This window comes from Anser anser, assembly GCF_964211835.1.
Source record: "Anser anser genome assembly, chromosome: 27".
Taxonomy (NCBI): Eukaryota; Metazoa; Chordata; class Aves; order Anseriformes; family Anatidae; genus Anser; species Anser anser.
This window is the reverse complement of record NC_139748.1, coordinates 5162488-5182138: the sequence shown is the minus strand read 5'-3', so window position 1 is coordinate 5182138 and position 19651 is coordinate 5162488. Positions and strand designations below refer to the sequence as shown.

Sequence of the window (19651 nt, the reverse complement as noted above, 5' to 3'; positions counted from 1 at the left end):
GTTGCCAGAGGCTCTGGTTCAATTTCATGAGTCTGCTGTTCCCAGGGACAGAAGATTTATTAAGTTTGCTCAAAAACTTTTTCTGCAAAAGTCCCTGGGTCACTACCTGGCTTCCTTTGCTTCTCCACCTGTAGCATCCACGGGTCGGTGCTGTGGAGCAAAGAAATTAACAGAAGAGCTGATTCTGTGCTATGCTAGCTCTCAGCTGCACACTCATACAGCATCTCTACAGATATTTCGGGTACGTTCTTTAGTTTAACAGATGTTTTTGGACACCGAAAAGTATGGGAAGATGTTTAAGTTGGTAAATGCCCCTACTCTGAACATCCAGGTGATGATACCCAGAGGCGACTGGGATCCTGCCTACAGCAGCTGCCATTAGACGAAGGGGCTATTAGATACAACGATTAAATCCGGGGAACACGTCAGCAGTTACGGTTAGTAAGTAAGGAGGAATCGTGCACAGACTTGGAATGTAGGCAGGGATGGGGAAAGGCAGTTTTACCTTCTGCTTGCTCCATGCTGTCAAGCTGCAGTTCTTTTACACTGGTTAGCTCAAGCAGTGCCTGCTTCGTTTCCTTGACCATTCCTGGAGGATCCTGCATATATTCCCGCTTGGAGTTAGCAGGCCAACCTACAGCCTGGGCTCCTCCGCCCAAAGCAAATACCAAAATACCCCCCTTCCTTCCCCTGAGCGCTGGATAAAGGCAGCGGGCAGCTGAGCACGCAGCAGCACACCTGCTCGCCTTCCTTACAGGAAGCAGGGCTCAGCAGCAGTGACCCCCATCCCACACCTCGACCTTTTTCCAAATAAAAATGCAGCCTGATTTCTGATATAGCAGGAGCAACCTCGCCTCGTCCCAACATGGAAAACCCGATGGCCTGAAGAATTCCTGCCCTCCCACGTCAGTCGGCCAGCAGCCTTTTAAAAAAAGGACAACTTTATCTCAAAGAGATTAACCGCAAAAGCACGGCAGATAAAACGCTTTCAACAGCAGGTGCCAGATGATTGCTCGCTTCTTCACGAGACCTTTTAACTTCTTGTTGTCCGCTGGGTAGCGGGATGGGAAGCTCTCCCTTCCCCTGCCACGGTGCCTGGCATGGGCGTCCCCACGTGTGCTCCCCCGTGGCCTTCCCAAGAGAAGTAAAACCGCTCAGCGACAAGGATTATAGGGTCAGCCACCACTGGCAACAACAATAGGGTGGTAGCAAGGCAGTGCTCACAGCTTTGTCCACCAGTTCCTCTCCAGTGACATTTAAACACCCCTTGAATGCAACTTCCGTGGTTTATCTCGAAGATTTCATGTTTTTTGGTTAAATGATAAGGGTTAACGGACGCATCAGGGATCTGCGCTCACCCCGGAGGAGTCATGCTCTCAATTTGGACAGGACAAGAATCACGAGGTAAAAGGACTTGCCAAAAATTGTTCATCTAATAGTACTGGTGGAGGAGGATTCAGTTATTAATATATTATTAATATATGCTACTATAATTAGCAGCTGGATCCTCAGAATGAAGGAACGAAGAATGAATTCCTCTTGGGAGTGAAGCAGAAAAGAAATATTTGCCAGGCACATTTACCTTGCGTGTCAGTGAACTTTCTTCATCTGCAAAAATTTCTGTGGAAAGCTTTAGAGGGCAAGATGCCAGGCTGAGCACGGCCTTCATCCCCAGGGCCCTATGAAAACAAGCCCACCTCACTCTTATTCTTGATTTATCTGAAAAATTGGACAGAATACGTTAAAAAAAAATAAGGCAGAGATGTATCTCCTGTCTCTAGCAGCTGGCCTGACAGCAGTCCTACCACCTTGCTGGAACCTTCCTGAGGAGCAGGAAGAACACCCGACTGCAAAATGCAATTGTGTAAACAAAGCGGATGGGGGAAAAAAAGAGGAAGGACAAATTAAATTCCTAAATCTGACAAAACCAGGCGCGACTTCAAGTTCAAGAACGTCCTTTTAAAGCGATTACACAACGGAGAGCACAGACTCAGGACCTGCCTTCAGAAGCTCTCGGGGAAAGCTCATCTCCCCGCACAGAGGTGCTGCCCACGGGCTGCAGGATGCACGGCGGCCTTTCCGTCTGCCCTGGGCTCCGGAGCAGTTTTTCAGACCCAGAAAAGCTTCTCAGAGACCCTAAGACCTTCCTCTCAGTGCCACAAGTCACGTCCCAGCTCGGTGTGACCCCCAGCCACCTCTCCTCCACGTGCAGGGCTCCCAGGGGAGACGCAGCCACGCAGCGCGGCGCTCGAAGCGCAAGGGCACGATCGTGGTGAATTCTGCGAGGGAGCTGTCGGCGGCACTAGAGGCCGCTGTCATCTTGGATAAAGGCGGATAAAGGCAGTGGGCTGCAGCCAGCAGGACCCCCCTCGAATCCCCACCACCTGCTTGCACCGAGCAGAAACCAAAAGGACGGCGGCTTTGCACCGGGGGGAACAGGATCCACGTGAGACAGGGGATGGAGACGGGATGCACAGCACCCCCGCGCCTGTAACTCGCCCTCAGAGCCGGCGTTGTTCAGAGTTCAGCTGGACGAACGCATTTGCAATGCGAGACAGCTTGGCGCTGGCAGGAGATCATCAAAACGGCCCGGCAGCAGTGCTCATCGCTGGCTCCAAAACTCCCCCAGAAAAAGAAGAAGAGAAATCGACTGGCAAAAATATTGATTCTGGAGGATGGCACGTTTCCAGCCCCTCGGTGTCGGCGCTCCGCAGTGCTGCAGCAGAACGGAGGGAGGCTGAACGTGCAGCTGGGTACCTGTAAATACGCACGGCAGCAGCCTGGCTGCCTGTCCCAGCCATATGGCCCTAGCAGCAGGCAGCGCTTTGCCACGGTCAGTGCAGGCACACAGACCGCATTACGTTCCTCCGAGCCGGGCTGCCTTCTTTGCTTTTTTGTTCTTCCCTCCCCTCCGTAAAGACACGGGTACGGTTCACGCTATTTTGCAGCCACCGGAGCGTTTGCTGAGCAATTTGGCCAGCCGACACGTGCAGCAGGTAGAAGACAGGGAAGAAATGCTGTCGTGGGCCAGGGCGAGGGCTGCTGGCTGGCAGAGGATGCACAACTGTACTCCTGAGCCCTTTGCTCCTCGTTCCTCCCCAGACCTAACACAATCTTCTGCTCTAACCTTTTGGCTTCGCCCAGACAATTTAAGGCTACAACTTCGGAGCCATCGCTGTGATCTAATATTAGATGATAAGCTTGTTTGTGTTTTTGTTGCTAAGAGAAAGCCGGAGCTTTGGAAACACTGAAGCAGACCAAATGCTCCTGCAACAGCTGCTGGTAGGAGCCGAAATGCATACAGTGCTTCCCTGACAACTGTTTGCCATTTTCCTTTCTTATTTTATTTTCCTGAAGTGGGCCTCCTTCCAAAATCAGGTTTTCCCATTTAGGTGACCTCTCCTGTTCCTCTAGGTCCATGTTTCCTAGTTCAACACGTGCAGGCAGTGGCTCCATCAGTGTATCCTGCTGGTAGAACACACATCCACAAATCAGGTTTCCTCCACCTGTAAGCACAATGCATCATTGCTGTGTTTTTTCCCTCGGTAGTTTCAGAGCATCAATTAAAGGTGGGAGGAATTTTCTGGTGTTGATCCCTTTGCATTAACGTAATTCACAAGAGATGGCTTGCTAATAAAAATGCAGGAGACAAACAGATCTCCTGTATTATTTATAGAAACTGATTCGGCAATAAATGCCGACGCAGTGATATTAATAGATGATCTTTTTGGCATTTACAAGTACTGTCACAGTCAAGCTCCCTGTCTGGAGACAGTGCCAAGACTCCGGTGGGTTTTGTGGAGACCACTTCTCCTGGGAAGAATCTAAAGCTTCCGCAACTTTATTCTGCGCTTGCCAAAACAGAGATACTGTCATGAAATGGTCTGGAGCGTGAACTGAAAGCACAACGCACACTCTGTCCTCTTACACAATCTCTCTTTGCACCAGGAGTATCTTTGGCAGCTCATCTCAATTCAGTTGCAAATGACACCAAGCCAACTGACCCTAGCAAAATGACAAGGAGCATGCAGAGGCACTCCTAGCGGTAACTGTAAGTGTCCTTACAGACAAAGAAGGCACTCTGCAGCAGCTATTTCAAATTATTTCCCTGCATACAGAGTTGATGAACGTGGTACATAGAGAACCCTTGCAATACCTTCAAAGCACTACCTGTGCTAGCTCTAGAAAAAAAGAAAAAAAGCCTGAGCAACCTCACAGGTCTGGGTATTTTCCAAATAGCACAGACTAGCTTGCTTTCTTGGATCCGTTGCAGCTGAAGCAAAGAGAAGCATGCAGCAGGCATGCCCTCCCTCCCCCGGAGAGGTCATGGAGCTGCCTGCAGATTACATGGCACTTCGGAGCTCCACCATCTTTATCTTTACACGCTGATAATTTCCATTATTGCTTTTCACATCCTCTGGCTTGAGGCCATTTAAAATATGTCAGAGTACAGAGTATTATCTCCACACTCAGGATGGTCTGTATTTCAAGGAGAAGTTATTATTTTAGTTCAGAAGAATCTAGTTACTGGAAACACTCCGTGAACTGGCTGCTAATTAGAAATACACAGCTCATCACTGCATTTTATTTATTGCCTTTTCACCCATGCCATCAGAAGGGACAGATCTTGCAAAAGTTTACCTGTTTGCAGGAATAAATATGGATCACTTGATGCTCCATACTTAAATGCACAAGGTAAATTTCCTTTTAAAAGAGTACCAGCTATGCCAGGTTTATATTTTCCCAGTCTTAAAATCACAGAACCGTAGAATGGCTTGGGTGGGAAGGGACCTTAAAAATCATCTAATTCCAACCCCCTGCCATGTACAGGGACACCTCCCACCAGAGCAGGTTGCTCAAAACCCCATCCAGCCCGGCCCTGAACACATTCACAGCTTCTCTGGGCAGCCTGTTCCAGTGCCTCACCACCCTCAGAGTAAAGAATTTCTTCCTAAGATCTAATCTAAATCTCCCCTCTTTTATTTTAAAGCCATCACTCCTTGTCCCATCACTGCACCCCCTGACAAAGGGTCCCTCTCCTGCTTTCTCGTAGACCCCCTTAAAGTACTGGAAGACCTCTATAAGGTCACCCCAGAACCTTCTCTTCTCCAGGCTGAACAACCCCAACTCCCTCAGTCTGTCTTCATGATATCATACAGTAAGACATACCACCAGCTAGATTCAGATTAATCCAAACCGCTGTTACTGCTAGAATAGCCTTGGTTGTATGTGTCAGACTTCTACCTCTGTGTTAAGCCTTTGTTTACAGTCAACAGAAAGAACTGAATGCTGCTGGAGGGCAGTCCATCTCCTCCTGTGTCACACACCTACGTGCTCCAGGAGGATTTGTTGCCCTCCCAACTAACAATGCAGGGACCTAGGGGACTTGGGCAGCAGATGTCTCCATGGGGGCATATGCAAACTGAACTAAGAAGCAGAGGGATGCATTTTTGTCTGAATGCATCTCAGCCCAAAGCTCTTTTAGGAGGGGCTTTGTGTTACAGAACCTACTCCAAGTGGCTACTGTGCTGTCTGTCCCTCTATGCACAGAGGCCTTAGGGACTGAGATTAGCAGCAGAGACGACTACTGAAGAAAAACGCCGAGACACGCTGAAAGGACAAGCAGAAAACCATGAAACTAAATTTAACCTTCAACCCGGTGATGACTCAGTTCAAAACCTCAGGATGGAGCAGGGGCAGCAGCCTGGGGCTTCGCGCAGTGCCTACAAAACAGCTCTTACACCCCCCCACTGCCACCACGGGAGATCTGGTCACAGAGGAGGAACGAAACGCACCGGCACTCTGCTCACTAACCTTCTGCGCTCCCTGGCTTCCTCAGCTGAGAAGTCCTTTCCTGTAGTTGAGGCAGCACCGGCATTGGCAATACCGTTAGCAGAGCCGAGCACAGCACGGTTTGTGATTACACCTAGGGGGGTGCTAGCAGAGAGGCCCTCTGTACTTTTCTCTACAGCAGAATCAGTTTGTTGCCTGAAAGGGGCTCTGAAATAGAGAAGACATAATGGAAAGCAAAGCAAGTGAACTCAACTGCTAACCGAGACCAGCCACCTCCAGGGAACACTGACAGCTCCTTCTCCTTGTTCTGCGCTTGTGTTTTTGAAGGGAACAGCACAGAGGAAAATGAGATTTTGAAATCTTGTAGAAGAGTAAGCGAGAGGAATTCATAGTTAGTCTACGTGTCCCTGTTCGCAGCAAAAATGATTAGAAAATGTAACTGGTGAGCGGGCAGAAGGAATGAACGCCAAGACACGTACAGCGAACACCCGAGAGCGGCCTGAGCATCCCCTTGGATTATACCAGGGCGATAAGAATGCACAGTCGACCACTGCAGTGAGTGAAGAAGCTAAGGTCACATATGGGCTGCGAACTGCTTCCTGGTGCACACACACTACCGAAACTGTCCAACGTAACCACTCCGGAATTTCTTATCAAGGTTTCCCGTGTGGAAGTACATTTCCAATCCACAATCCATTCCAGAACTCAGAACTTCCAACCCAAATGCTGATTTGCTGCAGCGTTATCTCAGCTGTGAGCCGTTACCTGGTATACTGGCGGGCTGACGCAGTAGTGTTCGCACCGAGAGGTGTGGGACAGGCAGAGGCAGGTTGCCACGGGGCGCTCAGTGAGGTAGATGAACCAGTGGTAGTGGGTGAGGTAGCTAGAGATGTATTGCGACTGGCTGAAATGTAGGGACTGCTGAGGTCACTACTTCTACCAAATGAAGCACTGTAAAACATCACAAAATCACGTCCTTCAGAGCACAGTAAATATCCAACAGAACATCACCACAGCCGGGCTCTCAGCTGAAAAGGGGGCGAGTATTACATCTTAGCAAAGTGTATGCCAGGGGGTTAGAGTACACCGGCATCCTGTAGATCACTCACACGCAGGCCAGCGCGAGCAGCACCTTTTAGATAAGCCCAGCTGAGTTTCAGCGAGAGAATAACGGCGTGGAGGTGAATCAGTGAAGATCAGGGAAAGGAAAAAATCCTACCGCAGTGGAAGCGGCACACCCAGAGCACCCCTGTGTGCTGGGGAAAGGCAGAAACAATGAGCAAGGATCAGGTTGCTGAAAGCAGGGAAGGAGAGAGTGACAAAAGCAGGTCTGGCTGCCTCACCGCCTCAAGATGCCCAGTACTTCCAGTTTTAAGAACCTGTTTTCAGTGGCTAAAAGCTTTGGCATAGAAGAAGGGTTGAAGCTCTAATTTTCTTTAAGGCACATTTGGCACAAACTCTGTATATCTGGAAAATCACTACCAAAACCGTCCAAAAATATTCAAGAACGAGCAAGGAAAATACACGTTTTGCCATTTTAATGCAAAACCCTTAAAACCATTACTGCTGAAATGCTGTAAGTGCTCATACTTTGGAGAAAAGGAGAAGGGCTCTCCCATGAGGATATACCTGGAAAAAATCCTCCCTAAGTGGGATAAGTCGCATACCTCTAAAAACAGACTTAATAAAAGCTGAGAAAACCTCCATAGTGCATGTGCCACAGCCCCATATACAGGCAGGCTGCTTGTTGTTTGCATGCATGCATGATCTAGGATCCTGTCACACCTGACACACCCAGCAACTGGTATTCCTAGCTGCTACTGGTCAGACTGGGCTGTCTGCAGGATCAAAGGCTAGGAAGGCTGCGTCTCACCACCTGCATCCTAACGACTCCCATGCAGGCACACATGGAGGAAAGTGGTTGACAAAATCCATCAGGAATAAAAGTTGACCTAGAGGAAAAGCAGACCAGGACAAAAAACTGCATGCTTGTGGGAAAGCCAGGGTAACTGGACTGGAACTGGAAGTTACCACTACAGCAAGAGTCAGAGAGCAGCCTGAGGCTGAAATAAAACTTGAAAGGGGCAGGACAACAGCCAAGGACAGGAGGTCAGAGGAAGGAACCCATCCGATTCACTTAGGCACTCAATTTGCAAATCACTTTTATATGCCAAGGAGCCCGGCCAGCCCAGAACAAGCAGCTGGTCCCTAGACAGCCAAAGGAGAGACTGGAGCATCCTGGAAGGCCTCCATGGGGAGCAACATCATATTTGGGCTCTTCAGTTGATGGCTGTTTGCCAGATCCAGGTCCCAAAGGAACAAGCAAATTACAGTCACCAGGTAGCAACCTCCACTGGGCTCTAAACAACGCTTCCTCTGGAAAGCCAGCCCCAGCCCAGAGCATGCAGGAGCAGGAAATCATTTTGGAAGAAAATGCCTCTCCTTCTTGGCTCTCTGCACTAGAAGAAAAGGCGAAGCCTTGGAGATGGGCTGGGAGGAGGGTAAGAGCGGGGAGCTAAACCTGGCTGGCGTGGGCGTGCAGAGCAAGCAGCCGTCGAGTTGCAGAAATGAGGGGGAGAAATCAGGGCCTGGTGTACTGGGACGATGACTGCAGCGGAGCATGCACCAGGGGAATGAACAAGAGGAGAAGCCTGGGAAAAGCTGGAGGCAACCCTGGGGGGAGCGGGGTCGATGTGGCGCCATCCCAGGAGAACCCAAGGCAGAGAGGCTGCGGCGCGAGGGGTGGCTGCAAAAGAGACAAGGAACTTGGTCAGGGAAGAGGTGGGAGGGTTATTCAGTGAGACCTGACAAGTGCTTCAGAAGCAAAAAGGTAGCGGCTGAAAAGGGGAAACAACAGGATGGAAGGAGAACCAGGTGCCTGGAGAGCAGAGACGGGAAGAAGGGGGAATGGAGGAGAAGAGCCCGGTGATGGCACGGGGCCAGCTCCTACATGCACAGGCCCCGGGTGGCAGGGAAAGGTGGTGCTGGGGCATCACTCACTCACTCCTGCTCACAAGAAGGGAGCCGAGGCATTGCCAGCTCCATGGGAATTCACCTCCCCACCCCGTCACCTGGCACGGGTGGCACTGCGCAGTTTGGGGAGGCTTCCAAGGCATTTATTCAATTGTTCACATTTGATGTGAAAAGGACCAGAAAATCGCAAGAAAAAGGTAAGCTGGAAAATCTTGTTAATTAACAGCTGTGTTCATATAAATCTGTAAAAAGGAGGATTATGAATTTATGCTGAAGAATCCAACATTAGAAATAAAGGCACCGACACACTGCTATTCATTCTCTAACATAACACCATAACATAGCCATGAGGAGATGAGCAATGAAATGGAAAGCAACATTTCAAATCAGTAAAAAGAATAATTCTGGAAACAGCTAAGGCAAGTGGAATTTAAAAAAAAATCTTTAAAACCTTCAAAACCTTAAAAGGCTTCCACATACACTAAAAAAATGTTGGCCCAAAATATGTAACTTTTTTTTTTAATTAAATATTCTGCCACAGGGTGTTGCAGAGAGCAAGATGGGATTTGCTTAAGGAAGTGGGTCACAGTGGTTGCTAGTAAGAACCATGGCCTAAGCATGACCCCTGGCTCCAAAATTAATGATTGTTGAAAGCAAGGGTAGAGGTGAAGGCTGCTCTTAAGTTACTCTAGCTTTTGCCACTTGGTCTTCAAAACGAGCTGCTGATGGAGTCTGGACTGCCTCCTAAAGTCTGGACGGTTGGTCTGGCTTGCTACGATGGATTTTGTGTCAACAAAAACAGTAAGAAGGAGCATCTGCAAACATGTAAAAAGAAGAAGAAAACTGAAAAGGTGATTTCATTTTGGTGTGAGGCATCTCTTAGGGCTGATGTCAAAGGAAGGATGGTGAATTAATTCAATCTGCTCACCAGTTCTCCTCCAAATACTTTAACACAGAGCTGATGTGAACTGGCAGTTCAAAGGCCAACATGCACTAAAATGGAGAACAGGTTGTCAGAACAGGGTTTTGCGAACTTTTTTTCGCTAGTGGTACACCCAGAGAGAAAGCAGAATGAATGACAATCACTACCATTAGAGAAAGAGGTTTAACATTTACTTCAACTAAAGCTGAAGTGCATTTGCAAAGTTAATGCAAGCTATTTTGTCCCAATTTCGCAGAAAAGCCATTTTCAATATCTTAAGATGCTGTTGTTTACTCTTTGTTTGGGGGGTCATAAAAGTGCTTGCAGAATGTAACTAGGTATCTTTATGGAGTTTAGTTAAATGCTAAGGTGAAGGGGAAATGCAGATGCACAGTAGTTGTCCTGTCAGTAACATACAAGTATGTCATGTTCACTTTAATTCTTTCTCTCTTAGGATGAGCTTTTATCCTCTGGAGTTGTGTTTTCCAAATGTTAAACAACTCTGGTGACAAAGAGCTTATCTGTAACAAGCAGCAGGTTCAATTTCTCATCTTATAGGCTGATGCACAAGGCTGGTGAAATCAGAGGTTCAATACAATTACGTTTAATTTCTCTGTGCTCTTCTACAGAAAACATTAGGAGATAGAGGGCAAATTGATCATGGTTTTGTTGTTTGTAAATTCATACAAAACTGTAGAAAGTGCGCATATCCCTACCCTTTATTCCTCAGCTGGCAAAGTTATTCTCTGTAACCGCTTATAATACAACACCCTCCGAGAAAAGGCCAGAATTCAGCCTTTGTGACAGGATACTTTTATTAGCAAAATACCACTGCCAGCCAAAACCTGAGCTGGTCTCTGTACGGCTTAACCAAGGAAATACAGTACAACTATGTGAATGTAGTATTACATCTGGTTCTGGACTAGACGAAATAGACAGTCAATGTTCGTAAAATTTCAACAACCCTTTTAGTGGTGGTATTGACTGGACTGTCTCATACTAGGGAAAACAGTAAGGCATGCCAGCTGCAGGAGGCAAAAGTTTTCCAATGTAATCAGCTGCTGCTTGTCGGACTGCCTTTTGAGAGAGCTATGGAGGCTGGCCTGTCATCATGTCCCAGGATAGATGTGAAGTCACTGCAATGGATCAGCAGATCAGGAAGAGTCTACTGCTCGAAGTGGCTATCTGCTTCACCTTTTGTGGAAATGGGTCTGTATGTGCCCAGCAATTGGACAGACATATCCTAGAACAGAACTTACCTCTACCAGCATGAGTATTAGAACACAAAAAACATGCCTCTTCCCAAATCTCAAGCAACTGTTCCATCTTCGGGACAGTTATTTATTTCAGGGTCTAGAATTTGGTGAAGGAATCTAAAACCTTGAAACATTTCTGCCCTTTTCCTTAAGCACAAATGACTTTGCACCATGACACGTGCTGTTTTGATGGTTTCCATACTAGCTAAAATAAAGGCAATGGTGCAGTACTTGCAGAAAGTGCTGATCCTCCTTCTCACAACATGGATGAAAGCCCAGTAATGCATTATCTGCCTTACCAGGGGCCATTCATTCACCTCATTCAGAGATGGCCATTACCTTGTACTTCTAGGAAACTCAGCCTCTGCCTTCCAGAGAGGTAAAAGATACCGACTATTATAGAAGTTAACGTACAGCATTGCTTTTCTGATTCTGCTTGGCTAGTCTACCAGCAATCAGAAATTGCCTCTACAATGTCATGTACACTGTGTACAAACTGGTTCCTTACTGCCACAAGTAAATGATTTGAGACATCAGTCACGCTCTTTAACAAGTGTCATAAGTCATGCATAAGAACACTGCCATTTTTCTGATAATCTTGATGCCATAAACACATACTAACGAAAACCAAAATCAGCTAAGCTACAACTTACCTGTTAATAGCTATTTGAACATTGATTTCAGACTGTAATTACTTTATTCTCTTTTTATGATCAATTTCCCTTTTATTATCTAACCATAATACTAATATAAAACTGAGAAAAAACATTTTGCATTTCAATTACGTGAATAAGAGCATTTGAATTCAGTACAACAATTTAAGTCGACAAAAGTGACAGTCTTTAAGAAGACCATTTAGCATGACAAATGTTGACAAATCTTAATTTTCATTTCCTGCTTTCAGAAGAAGAAGGTTTCAAGGCCAATTACACTTATGCAGTGAGCAGAAGGCGAAAGGTTGAAGTTTGGGAGGCATGCTGAGAGTAGAACTGACTGCTGGGAACCTATGTAAAAGAATTGGGCATACCTTTTCAAGTATGTAGATACATAGGTAGTAGGAGCACCAGAATGGGGAGCTTCGTTTCCCTTGGATTCATCCCTCCATGGCTGCCGGGTGTAAGAGCCACTCCGCACTATGTTAACGGCTGATTCTCTAATGCAGGAGAGACCACAAGGTTTCTTTAGAAAAACTTTCAGTCTTTGACAGTTCCACAACACAAATCCTTCCCTTACACACATAAACACTACTGTTTGGAGGTGACATCTCTTTTAAACGCTTCTGCTGGCCTCCACATCAGTTTCTGTGATTACCAGCTGCATTATTTAAGAATCACAAGATGACATGATGTTTGCATAAAGAGGAACAAGATTCTTTTCTAGTCAGAAAAGTTGCAGTTGAAAATTAGGCTGTCCATAGAAGTAGCGTAAATTATTAAATAACATCGCTTGATATTTTTTCCTCCCACCTTGTATCAAACAACATTGAACAAATGGACAGGTATTGCAACTGCAGTGAAATTATTTATTCTCCAAGGTTCCAGGCAATGACAGTAGTCAAAACAACTCAGTATGAAAAAATTCTTTGCTATACTTAGCAGCAGAAAACAGACAAATATTTGTCAGTATCTAAAACTACTTGACATTTATGAATAAATTATTAGTAGTCATATTTATCATATTTATCTGAAATCAGGACTCCTTCTCCTTACTTATGCTTTAGCAATATTCTGCTCTAGTTTTGGACAGGACCTTAACCCTGTAACGTAACACTTGTCAGCCCACAATGATTTTTCATTTTTCAGTTGCAGTATCTGTCCTGGTGCCCTTTCAGACATAAAGTGATACTCAGCTGTTTTGAAATGAAGGAATATTGGGAAAAATCTGTACTACAAAGTACATCTGGGCACCATCTGTTCATGCAGTCCAATCCTCCTCACTCTGCTTTATAGAGCAAAGGACACTTATCAGCAGTCAGCTGGATATGCCACTCAATTCAAGCCACTGCCAAAACCGCTCAGGCTTATCAGTCAGTTAAACACAAGTTGTCTGCTGCAGTCCAAATCGCAGTGGCTAGCTGAGATTAAGCAAGAACACAGCAGGGAGGTTCCAGCAAAAGAATCTCAAACTGTGAAGTTCTCTCATGGTGGTCATCTCCTGTGACTTTTTCACAACAATTACAGCTCACAGTAACTTTTCTGTTTGTGCCTTTCTATCGCTACTGTGGAGCTGTCTAGAAGTAAGGCCAGGCTAATTTTTATTCCAAACCACGAGAACCTGTTTGCAGAGATAAGCAATTCAACCATGTCTTGATATACTAGATATTTATCCCATTGCTAATCTGGTTCTGTACAGAGGCAACTACAAACAATTCCTGTAAAAACAGCCCCTGCAATGGAAACAGTTCTGTACATGAGAGAGTTCACAAACTCCAGTGAATCAAAAAGTGACAGAGATACGAACAAAAGGGACTGAAAGCAACCATTAAGCAAGTGGCAGAAGTACAAGTGTAGGTGCCAGTTACAAAGTCAGGCACTTACACATAAAATGAAAAACCAGACAGAAATCCAGTTTCCCAGAGGGAGACTGCATACGTAGGAATATAGGGATGGAGAAACTAATCCACTGTCCTGCTCACCTAAATGAAAGACAACGTACTAGGACTGTTATAGAGCAGAGAGTTCTCCAAATATTGTGATTACCTGTGCAAGTCAGGACTACTGAGAAAAAATATGAAGCATTAATACACAAAAAGGTATTTCAGAGGAACTGTCTACAAGATTGAGGCTGAGCCTTAAGTTCAGTCTCACCTGTTTTCTTTTTCTTCTAAATCACTTGTACTGCTTAGTCTTCTGGGGGCTATTGTGGCAAGATAGCTCTTGTTGTCTTTATCCTGATGAAGCAAAAGTAATTCAACTGTAAATCTGTTAAATTTACAGCACATACAGTGACAATTAAATTCACATCCAAATTTCAACTACAAAAGCACCCTTTTGTCTAGGGACAACTGCTTTAAGGCATTTTCTTGGGCAAGGCCTATGTCAGCATAAAAGTATCAGTTTTGAACATGATTTGCAGAACAGCATGTTAGGGAATAAAAGCAGCTTCTAATTAAAGTACTTATAGATGGGCAGCTTGGTTACAGCTAGTGAATACATGGAATGGGATTCACGAATACAGCTAATGGGTATAGGAGGAATCCATTTAGATTATGGTGAAGGGGAATTTCTACAGCAGGTATGTTCTACTGTCCACATTAGATATTTTCTGGTAAAGAATGGGCCATGCCAGACCGGCAGCCCACTTCAAATTGAGCAGGAAGTAGGTCAAAGGAGCACTGAACCCCAGTTACGCAAGGACAACTGTGACGGGATAAACTCTGCTCAACTGGGATACACGAAAACATCTTTGCTGAAGATGAACCAAACCTTTTCTTTGTTGTCTAATAATGCAGATATCCGAGGACTTGATGAAGAACGATAGATAGAAGTCTTATCTCTCTGAGCCTCACGAGTAGCAGCAACTTCACTCAACATGTTGTGGCTGCCAGTCTTCCGTAGACCCAGCCGCCACGATGAAGGTGACTCGTCCTTCTGCTCATCGGACTTGTTGAGCCAACTGAACTGTAGAGGAGAAAAAGGGACATTTGGAAAAAGAGAACTGCAATGCACAATTTACGAGCTGAAAGTGTTTCAGCAAGCCACACTTCTTGCTGGGCTGCACTTGAAAACGTAAGATGGAGTCACTTTGATTTCCTGCTTAGCTTTCATTACACGACATAACTCAAGATGAACTCACAGGGTTGCAAACTGCAGTAGTGCCCTCATCCCCAAGGACAGATGATGAAAGAAATCTTGTGTCATTGTGCAGCTCTCCTTACCTAACACAACACCCTCTGCCAGCTTTGTAGAAAGAATATAAGGAACAATGAAGCTTCTACTAGAACTCATTTACTAAATAATTCTTCCTTCCTAAAGGCAGAAAACCCCAAAAGCAATCAAGTCTTTTGGGACTAGGTGCTAATAAACCCCCTACACAGATCGAACTGGTGAGAGCCCAGCAGAGGCCATTAAGATAACCAGGGAGCTGGTGCACACAGCACAAAGGGCGAGGCTGAGGGAACCAGGCTCGTTTAGCATGGAAAAGAGATGGCTGAGAAAGGGTTTAATTGCTCTGCTACTTGGGGCAGGGAGGTGAGGGTTACAAAGGATATAGAACCAGACTTCTCAAAAGCCTACAGTGAAAGGCAAAGGAGGAACAGACACAAGTTCCAAAAAGGGAAACCTCACTTCAGTGTGAAGGAAGACAAAACCTCCCCACAGCAGTGATGCTGCACTGGGACAGGGAGCAAGAGGTGGGGCATTCTCCAACCTCACAGAGTTTCCAGCACTCAGCTCAACTCCTGTCGAGCAAAGCAACATGACAGAGGCTTGAAGCTGCCTGTGCTTTGAGCAAGAGGTTGGACTACAAGCTTGCAGAAGCCCCTTTAACTGAAATCTTTCTATGGTCAGGTAACCACATATTCCAGACAGACAGAACGGACCTTTGTGCATTTTGTTCCACGAGGCACTTATTGTTCCTCAGATATGAAACTGTTTAAATGCACAACTTTAGCTATAGTCATTAAGTCTTACAAAAAGATGCCTACTGCCATTCAGGAATGGAGCCTGGGACCACAACAGGTACTTCTACAAAGACAAGTATGAACTTGTGTAGAAAAATAAATAAATGAGGAGTTATTGGAAAGGAACAGAATACAAAACAACACCATCATACCTGTGTTATTGTACAATCACATCTTTGATACCATGCACAGCGCTGGACTCCACGGCTCAAAAGCAGTACAGAAAAAGGGGGGAGATTCAGAGAATCATAGAAAGGTTTGGGTTGGAAGGGACCTTAAAGATCATCTAATTCCAACCCCTGCCATGGGAAAGGCAACAAGAACGAGTACAGTGAGAGCACTTTTGTATGAGGAATGATTCAGTATATGAGGAGTCTTCAGGCTGAGATGTGACCAGCAAAATCCTAAGTGGCACACAGAAGGGTGAATAGGGATCAATTATTCATTGTTCCTTCCCATAAAGGAATGAGGGGCAGCAATCAAAACCGACATGTGGCAGGCTTAAAAAAACAGGTGCAGGAAGCTCTGTGTAATACACAGTCAATCCTTTGCCACTGGATGTTATAGGATCCCAAATGTTACAGGCACGCAAATAGTGACTGGAGAAATTCACCGAGGAAAAGTACAACACGGGGTACCAAATACAAATAATACTGCAGACTCAGCAAGTCCCTGAAATGCAAACTGCTGGAAGTGGGAAAAAAGTCCAGCTAAATTCTCCCATCTTCTCTGCTATCTTGACAGTCGGTGTCAAAGATAGGATACTGGTGTAGACAGCCTTTTGGTCAAAGCTGAATTAAACATGATTATACTAAGTTCTACGCATCACAAAACACCTGACATAATCCAGAATACATCTACTTGGGACTTCTGGCCCTCAAAGTCATTTACCAAGACTGCAAAGATAATACTATCGCTGCAGTATTTTAGCAGTGTCTTTTAGCTACTGCAGCACTTCCCAGCACCCTTAATACTACCTTTAATATTTCCCCTACTAAGTAAGCCTGAGTTGAACAATGCACAGAGGAGCGATATTTTATTTAATTTGGACAAGAAATTAGACTTAATAGTATGAAAGAAGTAAAAATAAATAAATAAATAAATGTGACTAAGCAGGAAATATTTTCCCTCTGGCATGCATCTAGCACTTCAATCTTTCCACAGTGCCTGCCCTGTATAGCTGTCCTCCATATTCTGGTACAAAAAAAACCAAACAAACCAGAAGCATAAGATACCCGTCCTCAACCAAACACGGAGCCTCCTAGTGCCACCTAGCTGAGTGACACGAGAGCTGGAGAATTCAGGTAAGATGTCAGTAACTCTCCTTCACCTTTAAAAAGCTTTCATAGCCTAGCTATCTAGTCAGATGCAAACTTTATCCCCTCTGCTTACTGGGCTGTAACATCGTGCCACTGAATAAAGTGAGTTTGGCAAGTTAGAGACACTTTAGATGATGATGCCAAATTCACTGCTGATACATCAGCAGGAACCAGCCTTTGGTGAAAGATCTCCTGCTGGTAAGAGATTGGCATCAGCTATCTCGGAACTGACAGCAACACAAAGCACTTGTGGTAAGCAAGGTTTCTCTTGTGGACACAGCAATTTGTTCTGGAGGGTAAGAGGCTGGAAGAGGCATTGTATCATACAAACATCCTTCTTTGCACTAGTCCTATACCGTTGTTAACACAGCATCCGTATCAAAACTGCACACTGCTGTGCTTTCCTAAGTTCAAGTCTCACTGCTCCTCTGAAAGTCAGCTTCAGAGTGCCTATTTCCCAGCAAAGCCGACTGCTTTCAAGCACTCTTCAAATCCCCATTGATTCCAAATTCACTTACTCTTCTGGCAGATGCAGTGAAGGAGTTGGGCTCTGGTGGTGGTATTTGCTCAGTGATGCTAGGCCTGGTTTCATGGCTGGAGTGGTTGGCAAAGGACTCTTCCTTCCTTTCTATAATTTTAAACAAGAAGAGAAACCAAATGTTTCAGTATTGCACTTTCCAAGGCCCATCTTTACAAGCACATTGTGCACTAAACTCAAGTTCAGAGTTGCTGTGACCTCAGCATGCCTTAGATCATAAAGATGATGTCAGTGCCAAAGCCAAACAAGCCTTTCTGCAAGGAAATAAATAATATTCCTCACTAAATAATATTTCCACAGTCACCAGATGGATTTATTTGCCAAGCAAACCTTTTGAACTTCACCCTCAGATAAGAAAATCATTGCAGGGAGCACTTTAAGGAGGACAGACGGACTTTATCCACAATTTTGTTCCCTCTCGGGGACTTTTCTTCTTCCTTTGTGAAACTCAGGAAGAAAAGCAGAACGTGCCATTGCTACTGCAGGACGTGAGTATGTGTTATAGCACGTGTCCCCCAGGCAGGCCTGGTGGTGGATTTTGTTTCACAGTTCTAGTGCAGTTAGGAAATTCTGCCCACCAGCACAAGCACATCATGCCTTTTTCTATGACATGCATTTTTTCCTACATGAAGCTAGGACTGATTCCCAACAAAAGTCATTAATGGGGCCCAATGCGAGCTAAACAAACCCCATCAGAGCTCACAGCTGGCTCCCTCCTTGTTAGACAATTGGAATCATCCAGGATTGTTTTTTCTTTTTTCTTATCTAGGTAGCAAAGGTGACATAAGAACATCCACCTGGCTTTACCGAAGGGAAAGTAACCAGACTGTCTCAAGCAATAGATTCAGTTGGCAGAAGTGCACAGAGCTCCAGGACAGGCTATGTACCAAACACAGCCAGATGCAGCACGCCTGAGAAATGTCCCCACACCAACAAGGCAACGTTTTCCTCTCCCAGCAATGAGTCCCTCTCACAGTCGTGGTTTTGAAAAAACAAAGTCAAATTAAGTGTGATCACCCAAACTGTGTTAGCAGATGAGGAACGTGCAGTGAATACAAATCACAGCATCACAGAATGGTTTGGGTTGGAAGGGACCTTAATGATCATCCAGTTCTAATGCCCCTGCCATGGGCAGGGACACCTCCCAGCACATCAGGTTGCACAAAGCCCCATCCAGCCTGGCCTTGAGCACTTCCAGGGATGTGGCACCCACAAATCTCCTATTACATATAAAAAGCAGTTTGGTACAGAGCATCTGAGGGTGGCACCTTGGAGCTCGGTGATCAGTTTCTGAAACAAATGTTCCCACCCTTAGAGCAAAGGATTCAAAGGACATGGAAAAGAGCAAGCTAAGAGAAACATTAAAAGTAGCAGGCAGTTAGCAGGACTGACAGTTCCAGGATTAAGGATGCACTAAGAAGGATGCATCTCCCCCTGGAAGGTCTCATGAACTTCCATCAGCATCCTCTATGCCGAGTATTTCACCTCTCCAGCCTAACACCCTAAAGAGCAGGTTTCTCATTTCTCCTTGCAGACCTTGGCCATGAAGATGAATACAGAGTTAGACAAAAACAACAACAACAAAAAACCCCTGCATCCTTGCCATTTGTGGATTTCCTAAGACCAAAGCCTGTAAAATACATGAGAATCCCCGAGTCTGCAGGAAGGGGAGAACAGAGCTGGCAGTCAGCAGGCGTTACAGGCTGGGCTGGATGCTGACTGTAACCCTGCTCTGGAAGCTTGGAGTGCAGAGGTCAGCTTTTAAGGTCAAGCCTAATTGCAAGGGCACAAGCCTAAGGGGTAATGACAGGTTGGAAAGAACTAACTGTGAGCAATGTGACTGAAAGGAGTCAACTGCAGAAGAAGGATGGGCAGAAGTCCCCTGCACACCACAGTGTGGGACTGGACGAGCACAGCATCGTTCTTTAGCACAGGGCCCCCCATTTTATTTTTCTAGAATGCCATCGATAAACATTATGAACACCGATCAAAGGGAAACAGGTCAAGACCAGTTCAATCTCCCCAGAGTGAATTTGGTAAGACTGAGGATTTAGTTCTCTGGTTTTCCATACAAGTCCTTCCAAAATGTGTCAGGGAATTCCAGTCTTCCCTGGTTTGCTTCAGTTCACAATAATTACCTGCTGTAATAGGTACTAGCCCAGACAATGACCACAGAATTTCATACGTTTCTTTGTTTATAAACATCCTAGTGCCAAATTGTTAACTGTC

At 45.5% G+C, this 19651-nt stretch overlaps 1 protein-coding gene across 3 annotated transcripts in view; it reads right to left on the bottom strand.

The window, feature by feature from the left end:
• PPP1R12B (protein phosphatase 1 regulatory subunit 12B) overlaps positions 1 to 19651 on the bottom strand; it is a 120540-nt gene that overhangs the window by 55047 nt on the left and 45842 nt on the right. For all 3 annotated transcript variants that reach the window (XM_083812963.1, XM_083812965.1, XM_083812964.1), the window contains exons 9-14: positions 17403 to 17512; positions 14370 to 14564; positions 13752 to 13834; positions 11972 to 12097; positions 6559 to 6744; positions 5815 to 6000 (exon numbers count right to left, since the gene is read on the bottom strand). In XM_083812963.1, the coding sequence (XP_083669089.1) occupies positions 5815 to 6000; positions 6559 to 6744; positions 11972 to 12097; positions 13752 to 13834; positions 14370 to 14564; positions 17403 to 17512 (886 nt within the window). The remainder of the gene's footprint in view (positions 1 to 5814; positions 6001 to 6558; positions 6745 to 11971; positions 12098 to 13751; positions 13835 to 14369; positions 14565 to 17402; positions 17513 to 19651) is intronic.